This window comes from Seriola dumerili, unplaced genomic scaffold (genome assembly GCF_002260705.1).
Source record: "Seriola dumerili isolate Sdu_G_001 unplaced genomic scaffold, Sdu_1.0 BDQW01000056.1, whole genome shotgun sequence".
Lineage (NCBI taxonomy): Eukaryota > Metazoa > Chordata > Actinopteri > Carangiformes > Carangidae > Seriola > Seriola dumerili.
Genome location: NW_019174311.1, coordinates 2,791,873 through 2,819,076, shown reverse-complemented (window position 1 = coordinate 2,819,076; position 27,204 = coordinate 2,791,873). Strand labels below are relative to the sequence as shown.

Below are 27,204 nucleotides of genomic sequence, written 5' to 3'. Positions count from 1 at the left end.
TTTATTAAAAACACTGAATCTATAAATGTTTTGACTAATGATTGATGAGAGAAGGTTTTGAAGGAAAGAACCAGGAGAAGAGTTCAAACCAGACTTCAGGTGAGAGGCGTTTTTTTCGAACCCACCGCTGTGAAATTTTCGAGTGACATGTGATCCTCGCTCGTTTCCTGAGACATGGCGTTTATACGCTGACGGACACGGGATTTCTGAGGCAAAGATATCGATATTATCATAGGAGATGGGAAGTAGCTTGTTTACTGAAGCACCATATTGAAAGACAATTTTGAGATTTTAGTTTGGAAAACGGTTTTTATGGAAGTTAACATTCAAAACATGAATTTATCTACTTATAAAAAACGATCCTTTGCTGTAGCTCTGCTCACCTGGACCACCTAAAGCACCAACAGTCTTTCTTATGCTGATTACCGATATACTTGATACTTAAGGTACATTTTTATATTTAGTTTACAGGTATCACTATTCTCATTTTAAATTCAGTACTTGTAATAGAGTATTTTCAGTTATTCCCTCTGTGCTGTTTCTGTTTTTGTGATTTTGAGGAATTTTTTTTCACCACTGACTTATTAAAGAGTGGGCGATGGGATAGCAATGCCTGTCAACCCGGTAGCTTCTGACCCATGAATACTCAGAAGTTCTCAACTACACACCTGTAAAGTTTCGTGACTGCATCTTGCACAATTTAAAACTCTGGACAAAATCTGTCCACTGACACATGAACACCTGCCTCTGTGGTAGTTCCTGCCACAGTAGGTGTCTCCATGACCACATTTTGCCAGGATGATTCACACAGATGCACAAGGTGAAAATAATACCAGCCACACACTGATACAGTTGGTAAAGGAGGTGGAAGTGCGCTTAAACCTTCTGAGCAAATCAAAGAGCACCGTAGAAATACATAAGCAGTTTCAACCGAACAGAAGTTTTAATGGTTTGGTTTTTTTGTTGGGGTCACTCTTCAGGGTTCCTACTGGGCCATAGATACCAATCCTAAAGAAGACACAGTACCCAGCAGGCCAAAGAAGAGACCGCGATCTGGAGAAAGGGTAAGTACCTTAACCAAAACCTTTTGATACTAAAGCTTGTCGTTTTAAAAGCCTTATAATGTGGTGGTACACTGCTCAGCTAGTATTCACCTGACATCTCTACAGGCATCTCCAAAGTAAGGAAAGGTTTGTCTGGTGCAAAAACACAATCTTACCTTACCTTTTTTTTTTTTTAGTTTCCACATTCTTAAATAAAAAATGATTTCCTTATACCAGCTCAGGCTCGCTGTCATCAAAGGGGCAGAAGCCAGGATTTTGCTGACAATGTGAGCATTTGTCTCAGAGAGTGTTCATGATGTATCAGTGTGAGAAGGTACACAAGCAGAAAAACAAGAGAGTGGGAAACTAGATGTTGTAGAAAATGCTTATGTGTGTACACACCTATAATGATGCGAGGACAGACCAGCAGACCAGGAAGGCATCGTCAGCCATGACAGAGCAGTGAAATGTGACAGTCGACCGGACTCTACACTGAATAATGCAAAACAAATGACAGTTTAAAACACATCAGCAAATTAATCAGTTATGTTCTGTTGCTGTGTCATTCTTGGTGATTCAGTAGAATAAATTGTATTCAGTAGCGCGCTGTGTGGACCAGCAGTACCCACGTCTTGGCACATGGTGCACCTGCAGCACAGATCTGGGATTATGGGCTAGATCAGTGATATCAGGTAAAAAAATAAGAAGATGGGGTGACTGGGGAAAGGGGTTTATGGGATGCAGCATCTCTACTCCGCACTGTTACTGAGCAGTTTCAAGCAAAACAACAGTCTTTCACAGCCACACGGGCAGTTACCTTCTCAACCATGGTAATTAATGAATTAATCTCTATGAAGAGACTGAAACATGCAGGTTATTCTTTTGCTTTCTTTGTGATTTTCTTTCTTGCTGCTGATCCATCAGTCTAATTGTCCACCATACCAGAGGATGATTTGGTTGAGCATTGACTGGGATATGTTTGTGTTTGCTGCAAAATATCAAACACCTCAACCACAAAATGCACCTTTTTCCTGGCTGGCTTGAACAGGCAGGTTTGTCCTTGCTTTGTACCATTTGATTGATATCGACTCACTTATTACAGGACCCTCTCCTATAGGAGAATGTAGAGAAAAATCTCTGTGTCTGATAACAATGCCCCCACTCTAGCACATGTGCCATTTTCTCTATACAATGTGACATAACAGCGTGATAGCCTGTGGTCTCAGCTAAACAATGTCATGATTGTATATTCATCCAGGTCAGGTGGGTTTGATTTACATGTTAATACATGTTAACCACAGGCTCCTGGATTTGCAGTTTTCAAGATGCCACAGAAACAGCAGGAACAAGATACAAGATAGAGCAGAGTAGAATAGTGAGAACCCAGAAGTAGGAATGAAAATTAGTTTTGGGAAATTGATTGACAGCGGCCGAGGCTATAAATATATGTAACCCTGCATCAGCTCGGCAGAATGCAGCTGCTGTTCAGTCATTAACCTGAGGATCTGAATACAAAAGCAGTGCAGAGTGAGCACCATGATGTATCGCATGTGTTATATCACCTCTGTGCGCCTGCATCTCTGTTGTTTTGACTCCATCTCTGACTACTGTATATTTTGCATTCAGCTGTCTGTCTCTTTAGTAGCTGATTAGAAATATCAAAACTACTTCCAGAGCGAACGAGCACATTCAGTATTCAACACATTGAACAGATGAAAGTCACCGCAACTGAGCTTAAATGAACCGATAACTGTGCTCCAAGAAGATACATGCTATACATCTCTATGGGAATAAACAAACAGAAATAATTAAAGACGCCGCTGCAGCGCTCAGTGGCACACCAGTGCTCTGATGGAATCTAGGTCCTCTGAAAAAGAAGCTCAGGTATCGTATCAATGCTTAGACTTCAGGTAGCATGATAACATTTTCTTTAGCAAAGGTTGAGAAACCAGTCAGTAAAATTAGCTGCAGAAGATTTGCTCTTTTTTTTTTCTTTTTTTTTTTTTGCATACCATAGATCTTTGTATCCAGCAGCTGACTCACTGAGGCTTTTTCTGACTGTATACCAAAGTGTTTGTTATTGCAAACCTGCAGAGTCTTTCATCACGGCGCAGCACAACTGGTCATCTCCCTTCTTTTCTCATCCTGTGTCTCTGTCACTGTTTGCGCATCTTGATCATTATCTTTGTGTTTGTGTGTTTATCTGTTTGTGTGCCAGTCTCTCCTCTGTCTCTGCCTCTCTGCCTCTGTTGCTGCTTTAGCCTTCTCCTCTCCTGGGAACTCAGGCAGGCGTGGAGCGGCAAAGTGCACAATCACAGTTGTATCATTGGAGGAAGAATTGAGGTAAAACAGAGAGAAATGTAGGGGGGGGGGTGTGAAAGAAAGGATGCAGGGGGAAAAAAGTGAAAAAGACATCAAGGTAGAGAGAGCAGAGAGGAAAAAGTCAAGCTGCAAGGGGAAGGAGGGAAAAAAGTAAGAGGGAGAGGAGGGAGGAGGGAGAGTATTCTAGGCTTGTGTTCCAGTTAATTACCACAGAAGGCCCCGGGGCTGCCATTAGACATATTTTCTTCACCAACGATTTTTTTTTTATTACAAACATTAATTAATTCAGAGGCTTGTCATCTCGTCTTACATGGATGGGCCCTTCGACCCCTTTTCTTACGCCTCACTTGCACTGCTGGCAGACGCACTGTGGGCTGTCACATGGGCTAAGGAGAAACAGGGAGGTTTTAAGTGGTAAGATTTATAGCAGTGTTACCGCCTGAAAAAAACAGGTGGGCTAAATATGTCGTGCTGTTTTCATTGGGGTTTTGTTGCACCTGGGCTACACAGTCAAAGTCTTTAAAGTCTCCTGATGACAGCATCTGCGCAAATGAAAAGATTTGAAGTTGGCAGCAAGGCTGAACGTCAGCTGCATAAATGCATTGTGTAACTGTGTAGACAGGGAGTGTACACTTAGTTTAGTACCTGCGTCTCCGGTGCCCTTAGCATAATCACTCTCTTTGATTTCCTGCATGCCTCTCTGTCTGCCTGTCTGTCTGTCCGTCACCACTCAATTATCTCACTACCCTATTCCCCCCCCCCCCCCCCCCCCCCCCCCCCTTTTTCCCACAAGCCTTCCTCACTCCTCTCTTCACCTCTCCGTTGTCTTCCTTTTAAGTGCCTCCACCAGGGAACCAACAACCCGTTTTCACTGGGAGTTTATCATAAATTAAAGATTGCATTGTTACCAACCAATCCTCTTACTGTAAGCAGTTTGGGAAGGCAGGCAAGCTGTCTTGAACCCTGAAAGGAGTTAGACAAGGAGAAAAAAATATCGTCCCCATTTTTTTTTTTTTTTTTTTTTTTTTCTTGCGGGCGGCAATTTAGCCCCTCATCGATCTTTGAATAGTTCCTCATATCCCCACACTCAGTTAACCCTACTTTAGCTCTTTGTGAGGACAGCAAAAAAAGAAAAAAAACAACAAAAAAAACCCGCAAAAAAACTGCTGAATGAACTGCCGCTGAATACATTGTAGGTATGTGAATAATACATGAGGATGGCTTGATTTATCTTATCAAGTGCAGGTGATGTGTCCACTTTCCAGGGTGTGTAAGTGTCCGGCAATTTAAATGAAGCGCGCCTCAACTAGTTCACATAGTGGGAGCCTGGGGCGCGGTGGTGAGTCAGGAAGCTCAGCACAGAATCATGAACTTGCAGCGTTCAGAAAATTCTCATAACCTTTGTCACATTTCATTTCCATCCTGGTTTTTACCGTCACTCTCCCTTGCATATTTCTAATTACAGGGGAACATATTGGGAATACTTTTGCATGTTAATTAATAGGCAACACTTTACAGTTAGTGTGGAAAAAGTATTTGTGCACCTATTGAAATGTTACCAGGCTCAACTCCATATGTGTACAGAAAGAAAACACAACTAGTGATGCAGGCTCACGTCTGGGTGATTGACATTGTTGTCATTAGCTTTTATTGTATGGCCAATGGTATGGTCCCGATTAACACGGAATAGTAACAAGCAATACCCGTGTTTGGTAAATTACTTGGTGGTAATTAAAATATATTCAGAAGTCGCCTATTAATGATGTGTTCCCCTTATAAAACATGACATTTTTCTCTCCCACATGACTGGACATCACCTGCCTTTAACAATGAAAAGTACTGATATTGAGATTGTGATCCTGGCTTTGGTATGGCTTGGTATCGGATCTAAATCAAATTTTGCCGCCCCCCACTCGCCTGTGGATTCATTAATGAAAGCTTGATTAGCTCAGTATAGCATAATTATGTTTCTAGAAGGATTATACAGGTGTATATCAGGTAAGCAGCCATCTACTCATTTGCTACAGTGTGATTTTTATCTCCTGCCACCATGGTACTCTGTGACTCTGTGACACTGTACACACATTCTTGTGAACGTGATACCTCAGGAACAACACGTAGCAGAAACTTCATATGTACACCACAGGTATCTCATATAGAGTAGATGATCTGATTAGAGTTTGGAGCATCCTCTGGCATATATTTGCATATTAATGAGGGAACGCTGATTTCCCAGAAATTGCTATAACTCCTTAACACTGAATTCTAACAAGTTCAAACTGATGGCAGGTTTGTAGTATGCAAAGGAGAATGTGTTGGTATAAAAATCTTTGAAATTCAGTGAGCTAATTAGCTTAATTAGGAAGAAATAGATTGTTTTTTGTGAACATGATAACTCAAAGACAATACATATATGAAAGTTATTACATGCCCCATATGGAGTAGATGATGTATTTCGGTGTACCTTGCTGCATTCATTTGTATATTAATGAGGTAAAACTGTTTTTTTTAAATCTTGTGTTAACATTCTTGATGACAACTATTTGCATTGTGAACGTACATGTTCTGTTGTCATGGAGATCATCGTGGGACATGAGACAATCCAAATGCCTCTTGTTATTTGTCTTTCATTGTTCACCAGTTTTTCTTCATACGTCTCCCGCCGATCGAAATCAATGTGCTTGACTTATTGTAGGAGATACAGTCATATCAATACAAACAGCTTGTTTTCTCCGATTATTTTGGGGTCCTCATTAGCTGTCCTCTTCCCTGTTCTCCCACCAGGCATCTACTCCTTACAGCCTAGAGTCCGAGTCTCTGAGAATGGACTGCATCATGTCAGGAGGGGCGTCTCCCACACTGGCCATCAATGCTGTGACCAACAAGGTACGACACCAGCTTGTCAGTTGTGAAAGAGTGCAATAAATGCCCATTGTTTCTTCTCAGCTATCCCTGATTGCATTTGAGCTTCAGTGGTAGGAACAACATGGATAGTTTGAATGGTCGTAGGCACCAGACTCTTCTAGTTGTACATATATATTTTTACTGTTGACGGTAGATCTGCAATGATTAGTCAAATAATCTATAAATTGATCAAAATCCTTTTACAAGCGATAATGGCGAACAAACATTTGCTGGTTCCGGTTTCTCAGATGTGAAGACGTGATCGTTTTCTTTGTCAGAGTCTGTGGATTTGTTACGCTGTTCAATTCCATTTTGGCTGCTGGAAGTTGTGATCAACATTTTTGCTAATTTACATTTTATAGACAAAGTGATTAATTGATCAAAGGAGAAAATAATCTGCAATTCAACTAATAATGAAAATAATAGTAGCAGTCCAATTTGAGGAAAACATACTTCGCCTTTAACGTAGTAGCCTAAAGAGAATTTTAATTTTTCCCAAGTAGGAAAGAGACTAAATCACAAAGTTGTAATTTAACACAGTGGTTCACCATAACCTAATAGCTAATTTGGCATACATGTATATGTCACGGTGCCAGTTTTCCAGAATGTAACAGTGTCAGAGTCCGAGACAGATTCTGACTTTAGGGTCTGCTTGCGTCTCAGCAAAAATGAGAATCTAATTCAAATAGGAAGGAAGGTAAGTCACGCAACACTCAAACAGGAAATGAGAAGTCCTTGTGTAGGCAACATAAATCATGATGTTATTGGTTTATTGTTACAGCTCCTCATGAGTCAACGAGGTCTCGATATAGTTGCTAATATTAGCTACATGGCCAATTACCAACCTTACTGAGTTCTTTTCAGAAGTTTATGGATGACTGTGAGTTTGAGCGAAGGCAGCGAGGAGCAGAAGAGATGCATCTATATCCACAGCAACAGCCTCCACATGCTCCTTTAGTTTTGAAGGCAGGGAGTGGGTGAACCGTGAGTGGTCGACTTGTGATGCTGCTATGTACTAGTCATAATATGCTTCAGGATCCACAACTATTACATACAGAAACGTTAAATAGTTGAAAAGCTCAGAATGCTGCTACTTTATTGGCCATTACCTGTAATGAGTATTTTTTATTTCTTAACGATGCTTAATGATGATTTTTACAAATTAATTAGTCAGTCAGATGAAGTCATTTGTACTTGCTACTGAAAAGAATGTGTTGAACTTTGTGGAGGCTATAAATAACCAACTGGTTATAAGACGCACTTGACTGAAAACTGCAGCAGAAGGAGTTTCTGTTTTTCTCTTTCACCATCAGTGGCTTGGACTGTTTTACAGGTCTACACCTTCAAACACAACCTTACGCAATGACACACACACACACACACACACACACACACACACACACACACACACACACACACACACACAAACACGTGTACATGCGCTGACTAAAAAGCAAAATTGGGTGTGACTGTTTCTATGAGGGTCAAAGATCAAGCAGCAACTGGGACCTCTGACGCCTGTCTGATCTGCCACACACAAACACACGTACACACGTACACACGCACACACACACACACACACACACACACACACAAACACACGTACATACGCACACATAGAATGATGATGTTTAGTACATGACCTCTTCGTCTGACCCCGACCAAAGAGAAATTTGTCCCGCAGCAGCAGCTCACATAACTCAGAGTGTTTGGTCTGGACGAGATGTGAACGTCTGGACTTGACAGCTCATTCCAGTTTTCCATTCAACTCTTTTCACAGATCTTGACTCAAACGTCCCAGAATGTGTCATTATAAAATCCTTTGATGACAGGGGATTCAGCTGTCATGTAAAATTAAATACATGTATATTTTTTGTAATAATTTTAACAGCATTATATATAGCTATGTATTCGCTTCCTGTAATCATTATTACCAATTTATTGTGATTGAGCCAGTAACGATTTCAAGCAGTTGCTGGTTAATCTGCTTCTTTAATTTGAAGATTTTCAGCATTTTTGTGTTTCAGATCATCAGAAGTTTGACTGTTTGGGAATGTGTGATAGGTATTTGTCATTCATTTTCACATTTTATAGTCTACAATATAAAACATGGGTAATGGATTCATGTAATTGGAATATGATCTAAATAGTTGCTAATATTTTAAATTACCTACCTACTATTTTATGACTAATCCCTAAAACTGTTACTTGCTCACATATTGACCAACTCTATAAAGTTTCTCCAGTTTTATAACATACACAGACAAATTAGTCATGAAATTTGACAATAAAAAGCAAGAGGTGAACATCATGAGCAGCCAAGGAAATCGGCATCAACATTTCCCCAGACAGTTTGCTGCGAAGAGACAACAGGAAACTGTTCACTCACCTTAAGCAGTTTGCACTTAATTTGTTTTACTCCAGTAGAGACTAAAACTTGATTGTTCTTAGTCATCACTATACATTTTCGAAACAATGATTCACAGCAGCGTGAGGAAGACCTTGACGATAACGATGCCGATGCCAACGTCAATGAAATCCACCCACAACCAGACAGGTGGCGTCCTGCAGGCGCAGCAGTGCATCAGAGCCTCTGCAATAACACATTTGCTCACTAATATTCTGTTTGCATTGGAGGGCCTGTGGTTTTGAAAAAGACATTCTTATAATATGATACTTGGAAATTGGGATAACAGAAGGTATTTTCCTTGACAAAGATTATTATAGTCATCATTACATTCAGATATTGTAATGTTTTTACTTGAATTCCTAAATTCCTAGTTAATGATGCTTTGCTACGTTTTAAAAAAACTTGAAGCCTTTCTAGAAACATTATGAGATCTTTTCTTTTCTAATACATAGATGTACACGTCAGATGTTCTTGTAAACTACAGAATCATTTTCTAGTTACTACAGTGACACAGCAAGGAGAATGACAGATTCACTCACTCACAGAAATGCTCAGGATTAACACTCAAACTCACCGCTCAAAAACACTTCTTTTTCCGCTACAGGATGTTCTGCAGGGTAGAGCACTGCCCCAGAGAGCCTTTACTGTTGCCTCACCCTAAGGCTATATTTTCAGATTTGTCTATACAGTTAAATGTAGCCTGGAGGTAATGCTGGTGCTGTGCTTCACAAGCACTGACAGTCAAACAAAACAAGAGAAATATGATTCAACATAATCCTGAGGCACTGCTTTTAAAAGCTCTGTGATCTGTCACCACCAGACAATATGCAGTGCACTTCCTCTGAAGGGAAACTTGTGTCTTCAATGGTGCCCTACTGTCAGACAACAAAGTAATTCCTGTTACCCAGTGGTCGCTGGGTCAGGACACCAGATTAAAATCACCATATTTAAGGAAAAAAAGTTTAGGTTCTGGGCTTTTATGCAGCAGCAGGGTTAATTTGCTTTGAGCACTTTAATTTCCATATTTCCTCATGAGTTGTCTCACAAGTTAATGGTGCATAGGTAACTTCTTGAGGTGGGCAGTGTTCACTTCAATCTGGATATGACTCGGCAAATGGGCAAAACGAAGGAAAGTAAGAAGGAGGAGGGATAAAATCATGAGTGACTGCCTTTGATGACTCCATGTTACCCTTTATTGTCATGTTACCTTGCGTTATAAAAATGTGTGTGTGTGTGTGTGTGTGTGTGTGTGTGTGTGTGTGTGTAGGTAGCGCTGTACAACCCTGAGGCAGAGGGCAGTGAGAGTCCAGGGAGTTTGGGCGGCAGCCTCAGCAACAGTCTTTCAGAGCAGAGTTTGGCGTCCGTCAACCTTAACAACCTGAACACTGCCGTCAGCAGCGGCAGCAACGTACACAGCTACACACCAGTAAGATCTTTTCTTCATTTCGGCTGACAGTCTAATGATTGCTGCAGGAGTATTTATTTTTTCTTATTTTTTATCTGCACAAGGACAACAGCTGACCTGAAGCTGCTACAGACGTAGTGTCTGGTTGAAGGACACTTCAGCAGGGCCAGTGCTTTCTCCCACTTTTCTTTCTTTTTTACATCATGAAATGACAAGTTTTAACTACCAGCATTCAAACCAAATCGATTTGTGTCATATGTTCTTTGTTCCCTTGATTCTGACATAATCTGGATGATTCAGTCACCGGTCCAGACACTCTCAGTACAGAAGGTGTCTGCTGCACACCCTCAGCAGACTGAAGAGGTGGTAACCAGCTAACTACGTGTACGCTGGAACAAACTCTCATTTTCTGTTTGATGTTCAGACTTTGCAAGCAAATGTATTCTCAGTGGTCTTCTGCAGAGCACATTCACTGTGCTCAGATGACATATGCACTATTCTGTACTGTATCCGTAGAGTTAAGCAGATGGTATGAGCAAAGGAAATCTTTTAATTTTATTGCTGTGGTTTTACTTTGAGATGCATAGATACACATTCTGTCAAAAGGACAATTTCAATCAGTTTTCCCCATATAGAGAATTTAATTGGGCTCCTCAAACGAATCAAATTGCCCCCTTCCAAAAAGATTTTTGTATTCATCACTTCTTTCTCTCAGAAGTGTGGAAATGCAGTTGAAAGTGCAGAGTAACTGAAAACTCAGTTGCCTGTCGGTGAATGTTGTGTTCATTTTGACTGGTTATTTAGCTTGTGAATTGAATTTTGTTTTGCAGTCGACAATCAGTTCTGTTTGCAACCCCTCACACCCCTCAGGGTCAAACAGCACAAAATAAACTCTGAACCTGCGGGAAACGCTGGTATGCTTTGGAAAAGTGCTTCTATGATGCGAACATAAAACTGCATTAAACATTAGAGTCGTTCATCTGTGGTGACAGTTCGCCGTAACCACCTCTGATGCATATCAGTGATGCCTGACCACTCCAGTATTAGCAAATTTGAAATAAAGGGGCACAACTGTATATAATTAAAATCAAACTAATTCTGTTAGTCAGCAACTAAACACTGAGATTGTGCCGTTTCTGTGGCTTTTTAGAGGCATAGCAGTGTGTACGTGCAACACACACACACACACACTCACACACACACACACACACACACCCAGTGAGGTTTATTTAAATCAAGTCTGTGTGTATCGTCTACTGTTATGGTGCCTACGGTCTTGGCCAGTGTAAAGTACACTCCAGACTTGGCAGGCCACTGATACACTGAGACATATTTGGCCTGATTTCACACTGGCTGTTTAAGTGATTCCTCATCCTTTACAAAACAAGGTCCTTCGGCTATTTGAATTGATTAGTCTCGAGCAGTGTATGTGTGAGATGATAATAAGTTGCCTTTTTATGAAGGAGGGGGTTAGATTAGCCAACCCATCTGTCAGGACATAAACTGTCCCATGCTGAGCACTTCAGATTTACAGCAAAATATTTAGTGTAAACAATAAACAGCTTATCACAGGCTCATCAGATGAAGACAACGTCGCTGGAGCATTGAGCATTGAACCTGGAGTCTGTGGTAAAGGATTATCCTGAGATTTTTGAACCTGAATTTTCCCATTGACAAAACCTCCACTGACTCCATTGACAAAAGCAGTCATTTTACCTCACAGAACATGGGAGTTACAGATCTAACGCTGCCTCAATTTGTTAGTTTGTTTGTGTTGTTCTGTGGTACTTTTACTAGGGTTTTAAAGTATTCTATCTGATCACGGCAGTGATAGAAGAGCAACTGTTGTGCCATGTAAAATTACAGTTTTTGATCAGAGCCAATATACCATTCTTGCTCAATAGTGGATTGATCACAATGATTTTTTGGTCCTATCAATCATTAACACTCATGAACATGGGAAAATAAAGCCCAGGTACAAAAATCTCAGAGTTATCCTTTAAGAATGGCTGTTGATACAAATAATAACAGTGGCTTGTTTTAAAAAAATCATTTTTTTTACTTACTTTAATTGGCAACTGGAAAATCCTTGCATTTATGATATCAAAGATCAATACAATATATATTTAGTCTTTCTAAGATGTTTCAACAATGGAAACACTGATTTCACCAGTGATGGAAGAAGTACTTAGATCCTTTCCTTAAGTAAAAGTATTGGTACAACAATCTAAACTCCATTACTGCATTCAGAATCCTACTTAATTAAAATCACAGTATTATGAGTAAAATGTACTTCAAAAGTAAAAATACTCATAATTGCCCCAGTATGACATTATTATTCTTTTTTTTCCCCAACAAAAATTTCCCCAAAAACATTGTATAACAAGATGCATTGTTGTGTCAAATGAAACTAACAGGACATGTCTATAAAGTGCATACGTGAATAATGTTGTAGAAAAAGATGTAAGTAATATAAAAAACAAAACAAAACAGAACTAAACAACATTTACACGTTGGCCAACAAATAATCATTATATATAAATACAAAATGAACAAGATAGGAGGAAAAAATAAAAATAAAATCTAACATTCCAAACCCACTAAGGTTACATTAGAGCGAGCGCAGCTGCAGACAACTCATTGATGCCTGAAATGTGGAGCCAATCCCAGTAACATAGGGCGAGGGCGGGGACAAGTTGCCAGTCTATCACAGGGCTGATATATAGAGACAAACAACCATTCACACTCATGTTCACGCCTACGGGCAATTTAGAGGCGACAGTGCTAACCACTGCGCCACCATGCCACCCAACAACGTGTTACATTTGATTGGCTTATCAGATGTTTTTTTATGTAGTTTTTATCTGGAAAGTCACTTGAAATTATAGCTGTCAAATAAATGTAGTGGAGTAAAAAGTACGGTAAGTAAAGTATTTCTCTGCAAAATGGAGCTCAGTATAAACTAGCAGAATATTGAAAATACTCAAGTTCAGTACAAGTACCTGAAATTTGTGTAGTACTTAAATTTTGACCAAGTACTATACATTCATGCTCCCTGGGAACAAACCTTTGTGAACTCTTTGATATATTCCTTTGTAAATCCTTTTATTCAGGCAATTTTATTCTGTGTATTTATTATTCCACGCTGCTGCAACAGCTTCATTTCGCCATTGTAGTCATTAAAGTATCCAAACGTCTAATCGAATTATGGAGACTTTTGTAAAATTTGTAGAACATTTGACATGCCTGTCAAAGTGTTTTTTATCTGTCCCTTTAAACCAAATGTAACACCATTTTAAAGGCCGTTCTCGGTCCAAAAACATTTGGTCCAAAATTACAGAAGTGCTGAAAAATCCCACCCCCTCATTATTTTTCCCTTGTAACAGCTGCTCGCCTTTTTACCATCAATCACTTTTCCCCGCTCACCTCCCACCTGCATTAGCAAAGGTCAGTGCAATCTCATCTCGTTAACCTCTCATTTCTAGAGGCCATCTTTTGTTTTCCTCCTCCCTGCATCACCCCCTCCACCCCTCGCCCTTCTCCTCTATCGTTTCAGACCTCATCTGTGGTCTAGTCCAGTGGGATCAGGGTTAGTTCTGCCTCATTACCTGGCGCAGGTGATACCTTCCTGACTGACGGTGATTACTGGTGGCATCACTGGCAGAGATCTCAAAGGCACCAAGAGAGTTGATGGAAAGGCTGCCGTTAGTGGGTGGAGGTAGATGTGTGGGGGATGTGACATGCTAAGTTGGTTTATATTTGTGGAGGCACACTGATCAGAGCAAACTGCTTGTATTTGCTGGGTGGATGGTGAGGAAGATGACAGCGAGGATGAGTGATTGAGGGTGGAGGAAGACGGGCTGCGTTCACAATATGAGACAGAAATTTGAAGCACAATATTTTGTTTTTGTGTATGAAAATAAATTGGTGCCCAAGGAGGATTTCATTTTAATTACATGAAATCAAATTTGGTATAATCATCACACTGAATAACTGAATTAAAAGATGATTTGTAGATTTAATTAATTTGAATTTGAAAGGCAACAACTTTCAATTTAATTAAATTCTTTGAAATGGAATGTGATTATTATTGAATTTTACCTTTCTATCTATTTTACAGTGCAGCTCTCCCAAATAAAATTCAGGTTCCTCAATTTAGATTCAGCTACTACAAACACTTCGCTTCCCTGTGTTTTGACTGACAGGCAGCAGCCCACTCCAGTGCTGACATTAATGGCCTCACACTCCTCACTTGGCCAAGCAGGCCAATCATGTGACCTGTTCTTCTCCTCTCACAGTGAAGTTTGAGGTTTGGCTTCTCCACTTTTGAATTGTCAAGTCAAGTCAATTTTATTTGTATATCACATCAAATCATAACAGAAGTTCTCTCAGGGCATTTTCATATACAGTGAGTCTGATAATATTATTTACAAAGACCCAAAGAAATCCCACCATGAGCAAGCACTTGATGACAGTGGCGAGGAAAACTTCCTTTCAAGAGGTAGAAACCTCTAGCAGAACCAGGCTCAGTGTGAGCAGCCATTTTCCCTCGAAGGTCATCTGGTGCTTTATGGTAACACAGGCTCAACCAAGCTGCTAATGGCACCTGACTCTGACTACCTGACTCCAGTGAACGATAGAGGCATAACCCCGGCAAATTCTTGTATGATTTAAAATTCAAGTAGCATATATACGACTTAGATTTGTCTCAGTGTTAAAGTGTACATTGCATCATCAGCCCAAAACAGATTTTTAAAAAGTGCCTCTGTATATTATTCTGTGTTTAGATTGATCAGAACAAGATCATCTGTGTGAGATTAGGAGCAAAATTTTGAATTATAAAACCACTCAGGCAGAAAATAACACTGTGTTAAAAAAAAAAAATCGCTGCAGGTATCGATGAAAAGATAAAAAAAAAAGATAAAAATCCAATCTGGGAAATCCAGTTTGAGTGTAAGAATTTTCAGACGCCAAAACAGTTTATAATATTATCTATGACAGTGGTTTCTCAACCTGAGGCTCACAGGATATTTTCCAGGGGTCACCAAATGGTTGTGGAGAAAAAAAATGAAATAACATTCAAAAGTAAAATAACATGTTTTAGAATGGGGAATGGTTTTTACATTACATAGCCTGTACCAGTGGTATAATTTGCCTTAGAATAGATTTTATTGAGTGCGTGTGTGAGAGTCAGAGTGTGTGTTTTGTTTTCTGATTAGACCCATTTTGGCGCTCACTGCCACAGTATTGTGCTCAACTAAGCAGCTGTAGCCAGTTTTGCTAGCTGTCACATGGAAAGACTATGGAGCAATTGCTTCTCGAGGAAGTAGCTGCGTCCTGCATATTATCCAATCCTTCCTTGTCCTATCTCTAACACTAGGTGGTCCCTATAAACCAGCCCAGCCTCCGCCGGTATTAGCATTCAGCTGTGTGTGAATGTTTCTTTATATATATATATATATATATATATATATATATGCGCTCATGTTCATCAAATGTTGTGTATCTCAGGCTTTGTTAGGGGGTTTGTGAGGGACAGGCTGTGCCAAGCTTGAAGAGATATGCTCCAAAGCATCACATGAGCACAGCTACGATGCCAAACTATAATGTGTATCATTATTATTGCAATAAAACCTCAACGTACGTGTCCTGAGTGAACAGTAATATACCAGGAATCTGAACGTTTGCCATATTCTATTGGTCGATGTGGAGCTTTAATGGATGATTTTGTGATAAAAGTTGAACTAGAATAGATTTTTGCTGGATGACTCCTATTGTATGAGCGCCACAGCCTTATTGGTTTCATTGAAATGAATTATGATACCTTTCTCAGTCTTTGATATATTTTTCTAAAGCCAATATTTTCTCTGATTTCCCAGTTTGTCTTCTTGTACTTCTCACATTATGTCCCTCTCGCTCTTCTCTCCTCTCTGCCTGCCTGTCTTTCTGCCTGTCTGCCTGCCTGCCTGCCTGCCTGTCTGTCTGTCTGTCTGTCTGTCATCAAGGTGAGTACCCACTCAGAGCCTTCACCCCAGTCCCTGAGCCTTCAGCAGCCCGCCCAGCCCCCGCCGCCTCCCCCTCCCCCCTCACAGCCCCAGTACGGTTTGCCCGTCCCGGAGTCGCGGGAAAAGCAGCTCTGCTTCTCGGACTTCGAGGACCTCAGTGCTTCTTTCCGCAGTCTTTACAAGTGCGTCTTTGAGCAGTCTTTCTCACAAGGTGGGTGTCAACTCTGTATGTGTATGTGGATTAGTGTGTTTAGTTCCTGTGTGCCTGTCCAACATCTGTAATGACACTTGTGTTTGCAGAAAAAAAAAAAAAAAAATCATGTAAACCTCAGTCAGGCTTCATGCGCATAATTAACTGTCAAGCTTAAGCTCCAATTGAAATTGAAAGAATTTATCATTGCTTTCCGGGCAATAAAAGCATTCCAGTATTAACCTCCACCACACACTACTCCTACTCTATTGTATTTTAATAAACAAACAATCTGTTGTTCCGCATATCTGCATTTTACCGCTCGCTCAGTCAAATGAGTAAAGGCAATTAAGAAGAAGAATTCAACAGAAGGAGAAAAAAACTCTCAAACACATCTGCAGTCGAGCAGAGCAAAGGGTTCTGCAGCTTTGATAGCAGCTAATTAGATTGGTTCTAAAGTTTGTGAAGCATCTCGCTAATTGCTTCCTGAAGCTTTCAGGTCACCAGGCCTCCTCCCATTTGGACCCCCCACCATCCCACCATCCTCCTATCACCTTCCCTCTCTCGCTTTCTTCTCCCCATACACATCCACGATGTATGTTCTGTAGCCGAAGAGATTGATGCGCTCTGTTGAGCTCCGCAACCGCCCCCTGGATTCACCCTCTGACTAGGTCCCTTCAATTTGCGGTCAGGGGCACACACACAGAAAAAGATGAGATGATGAGAATACTTGTTGAAAAAGAAAATGGATATAACACGGAGACAGAGTGAGACTTAAGTGTCAGGCTTAGCAGGAAACAGTGTCAGCAGTCATTGTATTTGAGAATTTGAGTCACAATGAGTCATCTGGACAGTGGAGCTCATCGCCTCCTTTGAAAAACCACAGTGTGTCCAAGACCACACACCGAACTGTATCTGACTCAGGTAGGGGTTGCAGTCATTCTCTGCCGGATCCTTATTCTGCTTCATCCTCGTAAATTACAGGCCAAACAGAAGAGACAAAAAAATAAACAATGAATTAATAAATTAGGATGGGAATCATCAGTTGAAGCAGCATGAAAAGTTGGGTGTTAAAACAATTTATTTTACAAGCTTTAATAATAAAACTCCACTTTCCCTCATGTCACATTAAACTTAAAGGGATTTAAATAAAAGTGCCGTTTTTCCAATATTATAAACTAGAAATTAGTTCCATGCTGTTTTATGCCTGACCAGTCAAGTTGCAGGAAATATGCTCACAATCTCTCCTTCCTGAGTTACAGCATTGAAGAATGACCAAGTGTTTTTGCACAACATTATGATGTCACAGTGAGGTTGACCTTTGACCATTTGGATATAAAATGTCATCACTTCATCATTTTATCCTATTAGACATTTGTGTTGAATTGTGTCATTAATGTATGACTTTCCTGAGTAATGGCCACAACACACATGTGTTTTGTGAGGTCACAGTGACCTTGACGTTTGACCTTTGACCACCAAATTCTAATCCGTTCATCCTTGAATCCAAGTGAATATTTCTGCCAGATGTAATGAAATTCCCTCCGGGCGTTTCTGCCATATCACATTCACGAGAAAGTGAGTCACTGTGACCTTGAACTTTGACCTTTGCCCACCAAAATCTTATCAGTTCATCTTTGAGTCCAATTGAATCTTTGTGCCAAATTTTAAGAAATTCCCTCAAGGCATTGTTGAGATATTGTTTTAAGGAAAATGAGACGTACGTACGTCCCTACAGACCGATGGACAACCTGAAAACCTGACGTCTGCGGCCCTGACTGTCACCAGCGTGGAGGCATGTTTAGACAGAGGAAAAACACAAGACACAGTACAGTACAATACAGTACATTGTGACTAAATAAACAGATAAAACATGTTCTCATAAAAACATAGCAGAGGAAATCAAGGAATTGGAATCAAAAAACACTTTTACAAGCAGGTAAAGTGTAACGACTCCCTAATGGCCGCATGCTCAGAGAAACTCAGTATGCTCATCGATTTCTCTATGATTTGTTGGTCACAAAAAGAACTCAAGTCCCTCTGTTTCACTTCACTGATCTTTAAAGAGATCTTAACGGCACTGTTCCTGTCTTTCAGTGATAAGCAGTGGAACAGCAGATAAAGGAGAAGGTCAAAAGATTCTCAACAAAAGATTGATATGAGCAACTTAAGAACAAATGTACTGCCAGAATATAAATGGTGTTTCTGAAGACAGTGCACTCTCTGCTGGCCACACTTAATGATCATCTCTGTGTTTATATCCAACCTTAAATCATTCTTGAACACAGCAAAGTACTTGTAAGAATCACTTACTTTTAACTCACATAACCTACTTAACATTAGAAAAAAAAAAAAAAAATTGCTGTTGTGCTACGGCACAAAAGCAGGAAAAGCACAACCATGGTGCAACTGTGTGCCTGAAGAAAAGATAACAACACAGCACCGTCTGAAAATTTAACAAGGTAGCTTCCTGCTTTACAGTTTCTGCAGCTGTCAGTATCCATGATGAAAAGTAAAGATAAAACACGCTCGTGGGATGACCTCTCGCATCCAAGAAACTGCCATTCACAAGAATCCTCTGCCGTTTGTCAGTCAAAACATATAAAATCCATAAGTTGATGAGGGAGGCGCGCGTGCGTGAGTGCATGTGTGAGTGCGTGCGTGTGTGTGTCAGTCAGAGAAAGAGATTTTCATAACAAGCAACTGGAGAAGCACTGACCTGAACTTGTTAATTTGTGTAGGATTACTGACCAAATTATGGCAATTTGACTTGAATTGAAAATTAACCTAGAAATAAGCTTTTCAAAAATCGTATAATGAGATGCGACAGGCAGGTCAGCGTATGTTGTAATGTACACGCAGGGATTATCTTAATATATAGTTACTCACTGAAAAGTCAAACCTCTCAAAACAACAGTAAGAGGTTTCCTGGTGATAAGGGATGTCAAATTAATTCTTTTACAAGCTCCCTGAAGGTCAAAGCTTTAATACTATCACTCAGTTGTATCTCTACACAGTTTATTAGCCCTGTTAATTTCATCCTATAAGTCTCTAGAGATCACTCCATCATCTGAACTATTTCCTTTGAGAAAGGTTTCTTTGTTTGGTTACCTATGGTTTGTTGTTTGGAAGAGCTACAGTCTTTACACAAAATAACACACGTCAGAAGATAAAACCACAGACAGATAATTTAAATCTTGGCATATTATATTGTATTATATTATATTATATCGTATTTTATTATATTATATTATATTATATTATATTTTGAAAAGACGTGTCATTAAACTTGTAAAACTGTCATCTGTACAACATTTAGCTGCCTTTTCCATCCTCCTTGGGATTCATAAACACCAGGAACTCAACCACAAAATACTTCTCCTTAGCTCTACCACAGGTTCAAAAATGGTCACTGTCATTTTTAGATGATTACTTTTGAGCTTTGTAGAATATTAGTGGGTGTAAATTTGTGTGGGAAATAAAATTAGGGAAATACCTTAGTTGGATGAAAAGGGCAAAGCGGGATGGACAGCAGTTCAGCATTGGAAGTACATAATTTTCCCAGATCTGTTAGTCCATCTAGTCACAAATAGATCTTTAGTTTCCTGTTTGTTGACGTTACTTCGAAATCATCTGGCAGGTCTGATGGGTATGCCGGGTGACTCCAGCCAGCAGGCCCGGACCGCCTGCTCTTACCAGCACTCTCCTGGTGCGGGAAACAGCGGGGGCCACCACCACCAACACAACCACGGCCAGGCGCCGCACCACGCCCACCACCCTCAGCAGCACCTGTCCCCTCACTCCACCCACGGCCAGCACCAGGCACACGGTCAGCATGGTCAGCACCAACAGCACCCTGCGCACTCCCAGCAGCACCCGTCTCTCTCCCACCAGAGTCACACTGGACAGACCTGCCCCTCAACAGGTGAGAGGGAGTTAGGGAGTATTTTTACACTTTCACTGTATGTGTAGGAGTTGAATATGCTGTCAGATACACACTGTTAATGTCTCCCAGCTGCAATTACGAGTGGGAGGTATGGGCGACTTAGGAAGACTATAAAATCTCCCAGTTGGATAAAGAACTTTAGATGTGTCCACAAACTGCTGCCAAAATGGCTCCAAAGTTACTATCACTGGCACTATCCGATTTGAACTTGTTAGTGAGTTGCTACAGATACATGGACAGTAATAATAATTATGAGTTAGACAACCCTTCAATTAATCTGGTGTGACTGCAGGACCAGCAGTAGGGGTAATCATCCTCATAGAGTGCATTAATTCTCTCAACAAGAGGCTTTCCTGTTTCTCCCACTCTGATGCCGTGGTGTGAACGCAGCATTAGGAAAAGACTCCAGCGGAGCCATGAAATCAGAGTAATGGGATGTTCAGAATATTTCATAGTTGCCGGATTGATCCAGAATCTGAAATTGAATGGATTCAAAATGCTGAATGTATCAACAGGGTTTCTCCAAAGTGTCGTCTCTTCAGCCTGCCATTAGCAGTGCAGGCACCTGAAACATCCTTGTATTCTAACCTCCATCAGTGACCCATACATTTAAGGTGCTCCAACTATCATTCACCTCACATTATGTATAGAAAGTGTGAAACAGAATAAGAAAATAAACTGTACTTTCACTGCCTGCACGGCCATTATAACACATTCCTCTCCTCTGCTGCAGACCCTTTTACTAATTCTTGTGAGAGGAACCCACCGACTGTACAGTACAGCTTCATGTTTCATATATATTGATGCAGCACAGCACCAAACCATGATTCTACTTCTCCAGACTCCCAAAGCCACATAGGTGTAAATGCAATTCACCTAACAAAACAGAACGGGGTTGTCTGTGCACAGACTCATTGCATTTATATAATACTCTTCCATCTATAAGGTGCCAGAGAATTTGATGTTATGAGCCTGGGCTGACACAAACAGGCATCTCCAAAGCTTCACTGAGGCTTTTCCTCCTCATATTCCCAGTCTTTGTTTTTTTTCCTTTCCCTGTATCTCTGCAACACAGCTCTCAGGCCAGAGAAAAGGACTATTCAGACATTATTTATCTAGGTTAGTATTCCCCTCAACCAAGCTGAGGATGAATGAAAGCAATCCCTCTGTCTTTGATCCACGGTCTGAGAATGTATTGTTGTTTAGTTTTGTGGTGATGGGGGCCGTGAAAAGCATTTTCCTCTTCTTTTTTTTTTTCTCAAAAGCAGAGCTGTGGCTGGAATTTTTCTGTGTGAAGTCACACCACCTTGTGGTTGATGGCTGAACTTATCTGAGACAAATTTCACTTCTTTTTAATATGAATATGTTCACCTGTTTCACATCATGTCACATTGTCATGCTGCTCACTATCATGTTAATATAAATGAAAAAAATGCCAAACACTGTGATTCCAGTACCTCAAATATGATTTCCTGCTTTTTCCTGTGTTGTATCACTGGAAATTGGATATTGTTTCTGGTTCAGAACAAACAATCAATTTGGAAATTGTAACAGGCATTGTTAACTATTATTTGACATTTTATAGATGAAATGATTGAATGATTAATCGCAAAATAGTTAAAGTGCTAATTACTTTTAGTACTTGTATCCTGTCCATTCAAAAAAAAAATTAAGTCAAGTATAATTGAAATGTCTAGTGAGACACAGTGTAGAGTAAACGCGAGATCATTAATATCAATAAATATACTGTATATATATATATGTATGTATCCCATTAGAATTTATGGCACAGAGATCCATGAAGACAAAACAAACAAAAACAAAGCAAACAATTGAAAACACAAGATCAAGAGATGTACACATTAAATGACCGGGGTCAAACGACCGTGGTCAAATCATATCAAACACAAATCAAGTTCCCCATTTTAATGTCATCAAAGAAATTATACCAGATCTGAAAATTCCTGTCATTTACACCTTTTATGAGAAGATCTCTTTCATTAAGGTCCTCTTTTATGTGTGGAGCTGTTTTAAGAATGATTCAATAAAGTAATAATTTGTGTCGGTACACAGTTACATACCTACAGTTTGGGAACGCCCTGCTGTTGCTATTCTGGATGAAAGTTTTAGAGATTTTTGGGTCAACATTTAGGCTCCATCGTCGCCTAAACTCTGTCTGCTGTGGAAAGAACATAATTAATTACCATACGTTATCAATTGTCCTTTGTAATGGTGTGCAAGATTATTTTTAAAAATTATTTAATTGTGTGTGTGTGTGTGTGTGTGTGTGTGTGTGTGTGTGCGTGCATGCATGTTTGTTGTCTCCCAGGTATTTCATCAGACTGGTACCCCAACCTGGACTGGCTGAAGGAGAGCTGCCGCATTGCTACCAGCTACAACTGGGCTGACGTAGACCTCTCCCCATTTCAAGGTAACACACACACACACACACACACACACACACATGCGCACACCACTAACAGTCCTGGTGCCATCAGTGTGACCAGCATCTGAAAAGAGCATTGATAAAGCTGTCTACCGCAACCTGTTTCGACACAGTGAGAACTGATAAAATGCTTATGATGCCGATCAGCTATTTTGATTAAACCATTATGATTCCTCTCTACACTTTCATATAAACTTGCCCTTGAGGCACAATATTATAATATCCACTGTTGTAATAGTACTGGCCTAATAAAAGTCATTATCCTACGTCGGAGGAGGTGCCACTCTCTCTTTCTCTCTCTCTCTCTCTCTCTCTCTCTCTCTCTCTCTCTCTCTCTCTCTCTCTCTCTCTCTCATACACAAACACACACACACACACACACACAGCCTCCCTCGCAATTGTATGATGTGAATAATCCAATTAGGCCCCGGCTCAGTAACAGCCTCTTATCACGGTCAGCGCACAAAGCCAGCAACATCCACACACGATGGATGATGACGGCTGGTCTTATAGCACACAGGCTGCCGCTGCCGCTCTCTCTCTCTCTCCTGCAGCGCTTGACCTCCCTCACACTGCCGTAATACCATCCTGCGCCGTCTCTGGCTCACCTCCAAAGAGCAGGAGCCGAACCTCTTGTGTCTGTCGCTGCCAACACAGGCCATATGAATCTGATGTTGAGAAATATCAGAGGACGGTCTGTTGAACAGCAGCTCGGGTGTGTCTTTGTTGGAAGGAGCAAGTAAGAAAAAGAGGTGTTTCAGGTTCAGGGTCTCGTTGTACGTCGTGTGAGATATGAACAGGTATGTTGTCAGGACAGCGATGTACTATGAGGCTTATGCTGGATGTGACGTTACAATAATATATGATATAAATATAATTTATTTTTCATTGGTTGGACATCAATACTTACGATGGTATGGATACAAGCTCAGTATTTAGGAGGCCTGGAATTTGTCTAGAAATAGCAATTTCAGAGAAATAATTAAGTCTGTTTTATTGTTAGTCTCATGTAAAGGAACAACTATAAACACAAGCTAGGTGGAACAACACCGGACTTAATTGAAGCAGGATCTAGTTGCTGCTAAATAAGAACATCAGTGTGGATACTTTGTTTTCTACTGATTTTGTTTGCCTCGTATTTCATTTCATTTTTATTCTCACACGTCTTTAATCCCTCCAACATTAACCTTTTAAATCCTGGAAAACGAAGGAAAGCACTGTTCATACTCACAACATTATTTTGAATTATAGCCATATAATATGTCTTGTAGATAAAACATTTATACATTTGTTGCAGTTGTGCAGCCATAGAAAAATGGCATCTTGGAATTTACCATATTGTTTTACTCAATAGGAGTGTGAAGTAGCTTCAAAGGTGAAGTTGTGAAACGGCAAGTTAAAGTTAAAGGTAGACGTATAGATATTGCAAATATTATTATCTAACTTGCTTAAAAGGGAAAATGATGTGACATACTGAGAACATTGGATTAAAGCAGTTCACTAAAAATGATAAAAGCTCTTCAGTGCGTGAGCGTCACTGTCCGTCTTTGCCTCCTCTCTCTGTCTGAGCCAGGTCTGAAGGAGAGCATGCGACAGGCCGAGCTCAACAACTGGTCGCTGGACGCCGCCCAGATGGCCGACCTGTGCTCCTCCATTAACCAGTTCTTCACAGCCACAGGGGTCATCCCCCCTCAGGGCGCCACCCACCCACAACCTCAGGTCCAACACCCGACACCACCAGGAGCACCACAGCACCCGGCTCAGCCACATGGGGCCATGCACCCAAAGGCTAGCCAGCACAATCAGCATGGGCAACACAACCAACATAACCAACACATCAGCACGGGTCAGTATTCACGTTCACCAAAGCATGCGGTAGGCAGCAGCAGAATTAAAGTAGCAAACCACAAAGTAGAAATCATTCATTAGAACTTACATCCTGTAATATGAACTGATATATCAGCAATTTTGGGACAAATGAAGAAGAACAAGGAAGGAAGGAAGGAAGGAAGGAAGGAATCAACTCTCTTCTTGATTGTCTCGCTGTGTCACTGATCTGAAACAAGAAGATCCTGATATTTTGGTCATTATATGTAATAAAAATATGAATTCAACTATTTTAAGAGGTAAAGATTTTTTTACCTGGCAACAGCCACATTTTATGAGTTTATCTCAAGATAAACTCTCAATCTGGCAATTAGCTTGTAACTCCAGCCATGACATAAATGTAGTGCAGTAAAAACCCAATATTTATCTCTGAAATTAACTCACCCAGGATACCACCAGTGCTAGTGCCAGTATATTAACATTTTACAGACTTATATAAATGTGCTTAGTTACGTCTCACCTTGGCAGTAGGCACCCAGAGACTTGCTCTGTCACATTTTTGCATTTGCTCGCTGTGACGGGGGCTGAAGCTCCAGCCATGTAGCTGAATTACAGTCTAAATCCTCACTGTGCCATTGTTTCCCCATTATACATTTACAGCGGAATTATGGATTTTGTCAGCTTCATGGCGACTGGGGTAAAGTCATGCGGACGAGGGGATATTTCACCAGCGGGAAATCCACAGAGGGACTGAGATCTCTAGCTTAGCATAAGACGCCAGTAATTCTGTCTGTGCACATGACAACAGCTCATGTTCTGCCAAGACGCATACACATGTGAGAAAGTCAGGATACTAATCTGACAGTTAGTCATTGCCCTTTTGTCTGTTCTCCCACAGGGAACATGTACATGGACTCCAGACAGAACATGTCCTCACTGATGGGCCCACCAGGATACCCCCACATGCCTCCGATGAGCAACACGGCTCCCACCATGACAGGTGACTGCTCCATCTCTCTCAACAGGTCAGGAGGAGCTGGTAGAAATGCAGGGTATATACACTGTATATGTGCAAGTGTGTGTTTGTCGGCACAAGAATTGTGACAGCGCCTGTGCTAAATCGAAGATGAAGACCCATAAATTCAATCTGAATATCAGGCTGACACATTTCACCACGTGGAGTGACACATTTTAATCTCTGCACTGACAACGAATTATAGATACATACATATACATTCATATAAGGGTGTCACGGACGGGCGTGGCAGGGACAATCAAAGCGGTTCTCCAGTAATATAGTATTGCACTTCCATAAAGCTGTGGACTCGCAAGAGACAGATTTAATAAAGAATGATCCAATTTAATGTAGCAGAGGCTGAGTATGAGACAAACCTACATTTCCCATGACTCCAGCGATATCACCTGAATTAGGGTAAGCTAATAGTGATTTGGTTTATGTATTTTTCTTTTTCTTTGTGCCTCATGCTGATAGATTCATTCAAATATCTGTGTCCCCTCCCCTCCACTGTATATATTGCTTTTTTCTTTCTATCTATCTGTCTTCCTGTCTTCATTTCCTCCTTTCTCATTTAGAGTGATGTGATTTTTATTTTTACGTTGAGGTGAGGTTTAACATAAGCCCTCCATGGGTTTCTTACCTCGCCTGGACATTCTCTCCTTAAAAAAAAAAAAACTGTATACAATGTATTTGTAATATTCTATGTGTGCGAATAAAAAAAATCAAAAAATCGAATCAATCTAGAGCCACAGAAGACATCATACAACGGTTTTCACAGGCTGAGTGGCACCAACCATGACTGGCTAACAACTTCTTTTCATATGAAAAATTGGCAGAATATCTCTTTAAGACAAATTGTCTTGTTTTACAGGAAAAAGAAACATTAAAGAATTTGGTTTAAAAGATAAATGAATGAAATTAATTAATTAAATGCCAAGGTTTTTCTGATCTCTTCTGTTCACTTCAACACAGTGTTCAAGTATTTGAAATGGTCCTATTGTAGCAAGGACGCTCTGAAGATAAAGATACTCGTCGGCACAGTGCAGCCTCATAAAAATACAGTAGACCTACTTGCATTGGATTTCGTTGTTACAAGATACTCATGTCAGTCGAACGGCTGTCATTAAAATCACTGAATGCGCTGCTAAGAATCACTCGCTGTTAAAACCAGTCGGAGAGAATTAGGATTATTTGACGCCTCCACAAGGACTTCAGTTGTTTTTGACTTTTCTTAGATTTTTCCACTAGCTGCTGGCGCCCAGAGAAGTCTCTTATTCTGTTCTAACAGTTCTTCTCACATGTTAAAAAAAAAAAGCCACAGTTTGCGGTAATGACACAGAAGTAGTATTGAACTGTCACTGCTGTGGTGACCAGTATTTATCAAAGTCTTACTCCCATCTTCTTCCATGTCCAGGTCATCACAGCCAGCTGAGCCAGCAGCAGCAGCAACACACGCTGCCTCCGGGACACTTCCAAGTGAGACGCATGCTCGCTGCAGACGACATCCAGGATGACTTTGACTGGGACTCCATTGTCTAAACGGAGCCGTCGGTTGAACAGAGGGACGAGAGAGACTGGAGATGAGAGACAGAGGCGACATGTGATGACAGGTGAGGTATGGAACTGACCAACCTGCTCCTTTCACCAGTGTGAAAAAAAAACAGAAGACAATCCAACTGAAAACAAAT

General features: G+C 40.6%; 1 protein-coding gene across 1 annotated transcript in view; it reads left to right on the top strand.

Annotated features, from left to right (window-relative positions):
• The window catches only part of foxj3 (forkhead box J3), a 48,302-nt gene extending 21,118 nt beyond the window's left edge, over positions 1 to 27,184 (top strand). The window contains exons 3-11 of the mRNA XM_022741710.1: positions 981 to 1,064; positions 6,150 to 6,251; positions 9,947 to 10,105; positions 16,090 to 16,300; positions 19,920 to 20,204; positions 22,555 to 22,656; positions 24,245 to 24,517; positions 25,397 to 25,498; positions 26,931 to 27,184. Coding sequence (XP_022597431.1) covers positions 981 to 1,064; positions 6,150 to 6,251; positions 9,947 to 10,105; positions 16,090 to 16,300; positions 19,920 to 20,204; positions 22,555 to 22,656; positions 24,245 to 24,517; positions 25,397 to 25,498; positions 26,931 to 27,055 — 1,443 coding nt within the window. The 3' untranslated portion in view covers positions 27,056 to 27,184. The remainder of the gene's footprint in view (positions 1 to 980; positions 1,065 to 6,149; positions 6,252 to 9,946; positions 10,106 to 16,089; positions 16,301 to 19,919; positions 20,205 to 22,554; positions 22,657 to 24,244; positions 24,518 to 25,396; positions 25,499 to 26,930) is intronic.
• The last annotated feature ends 20 nt before the right edge of the window (positions 27,185 to 27,204 follow it).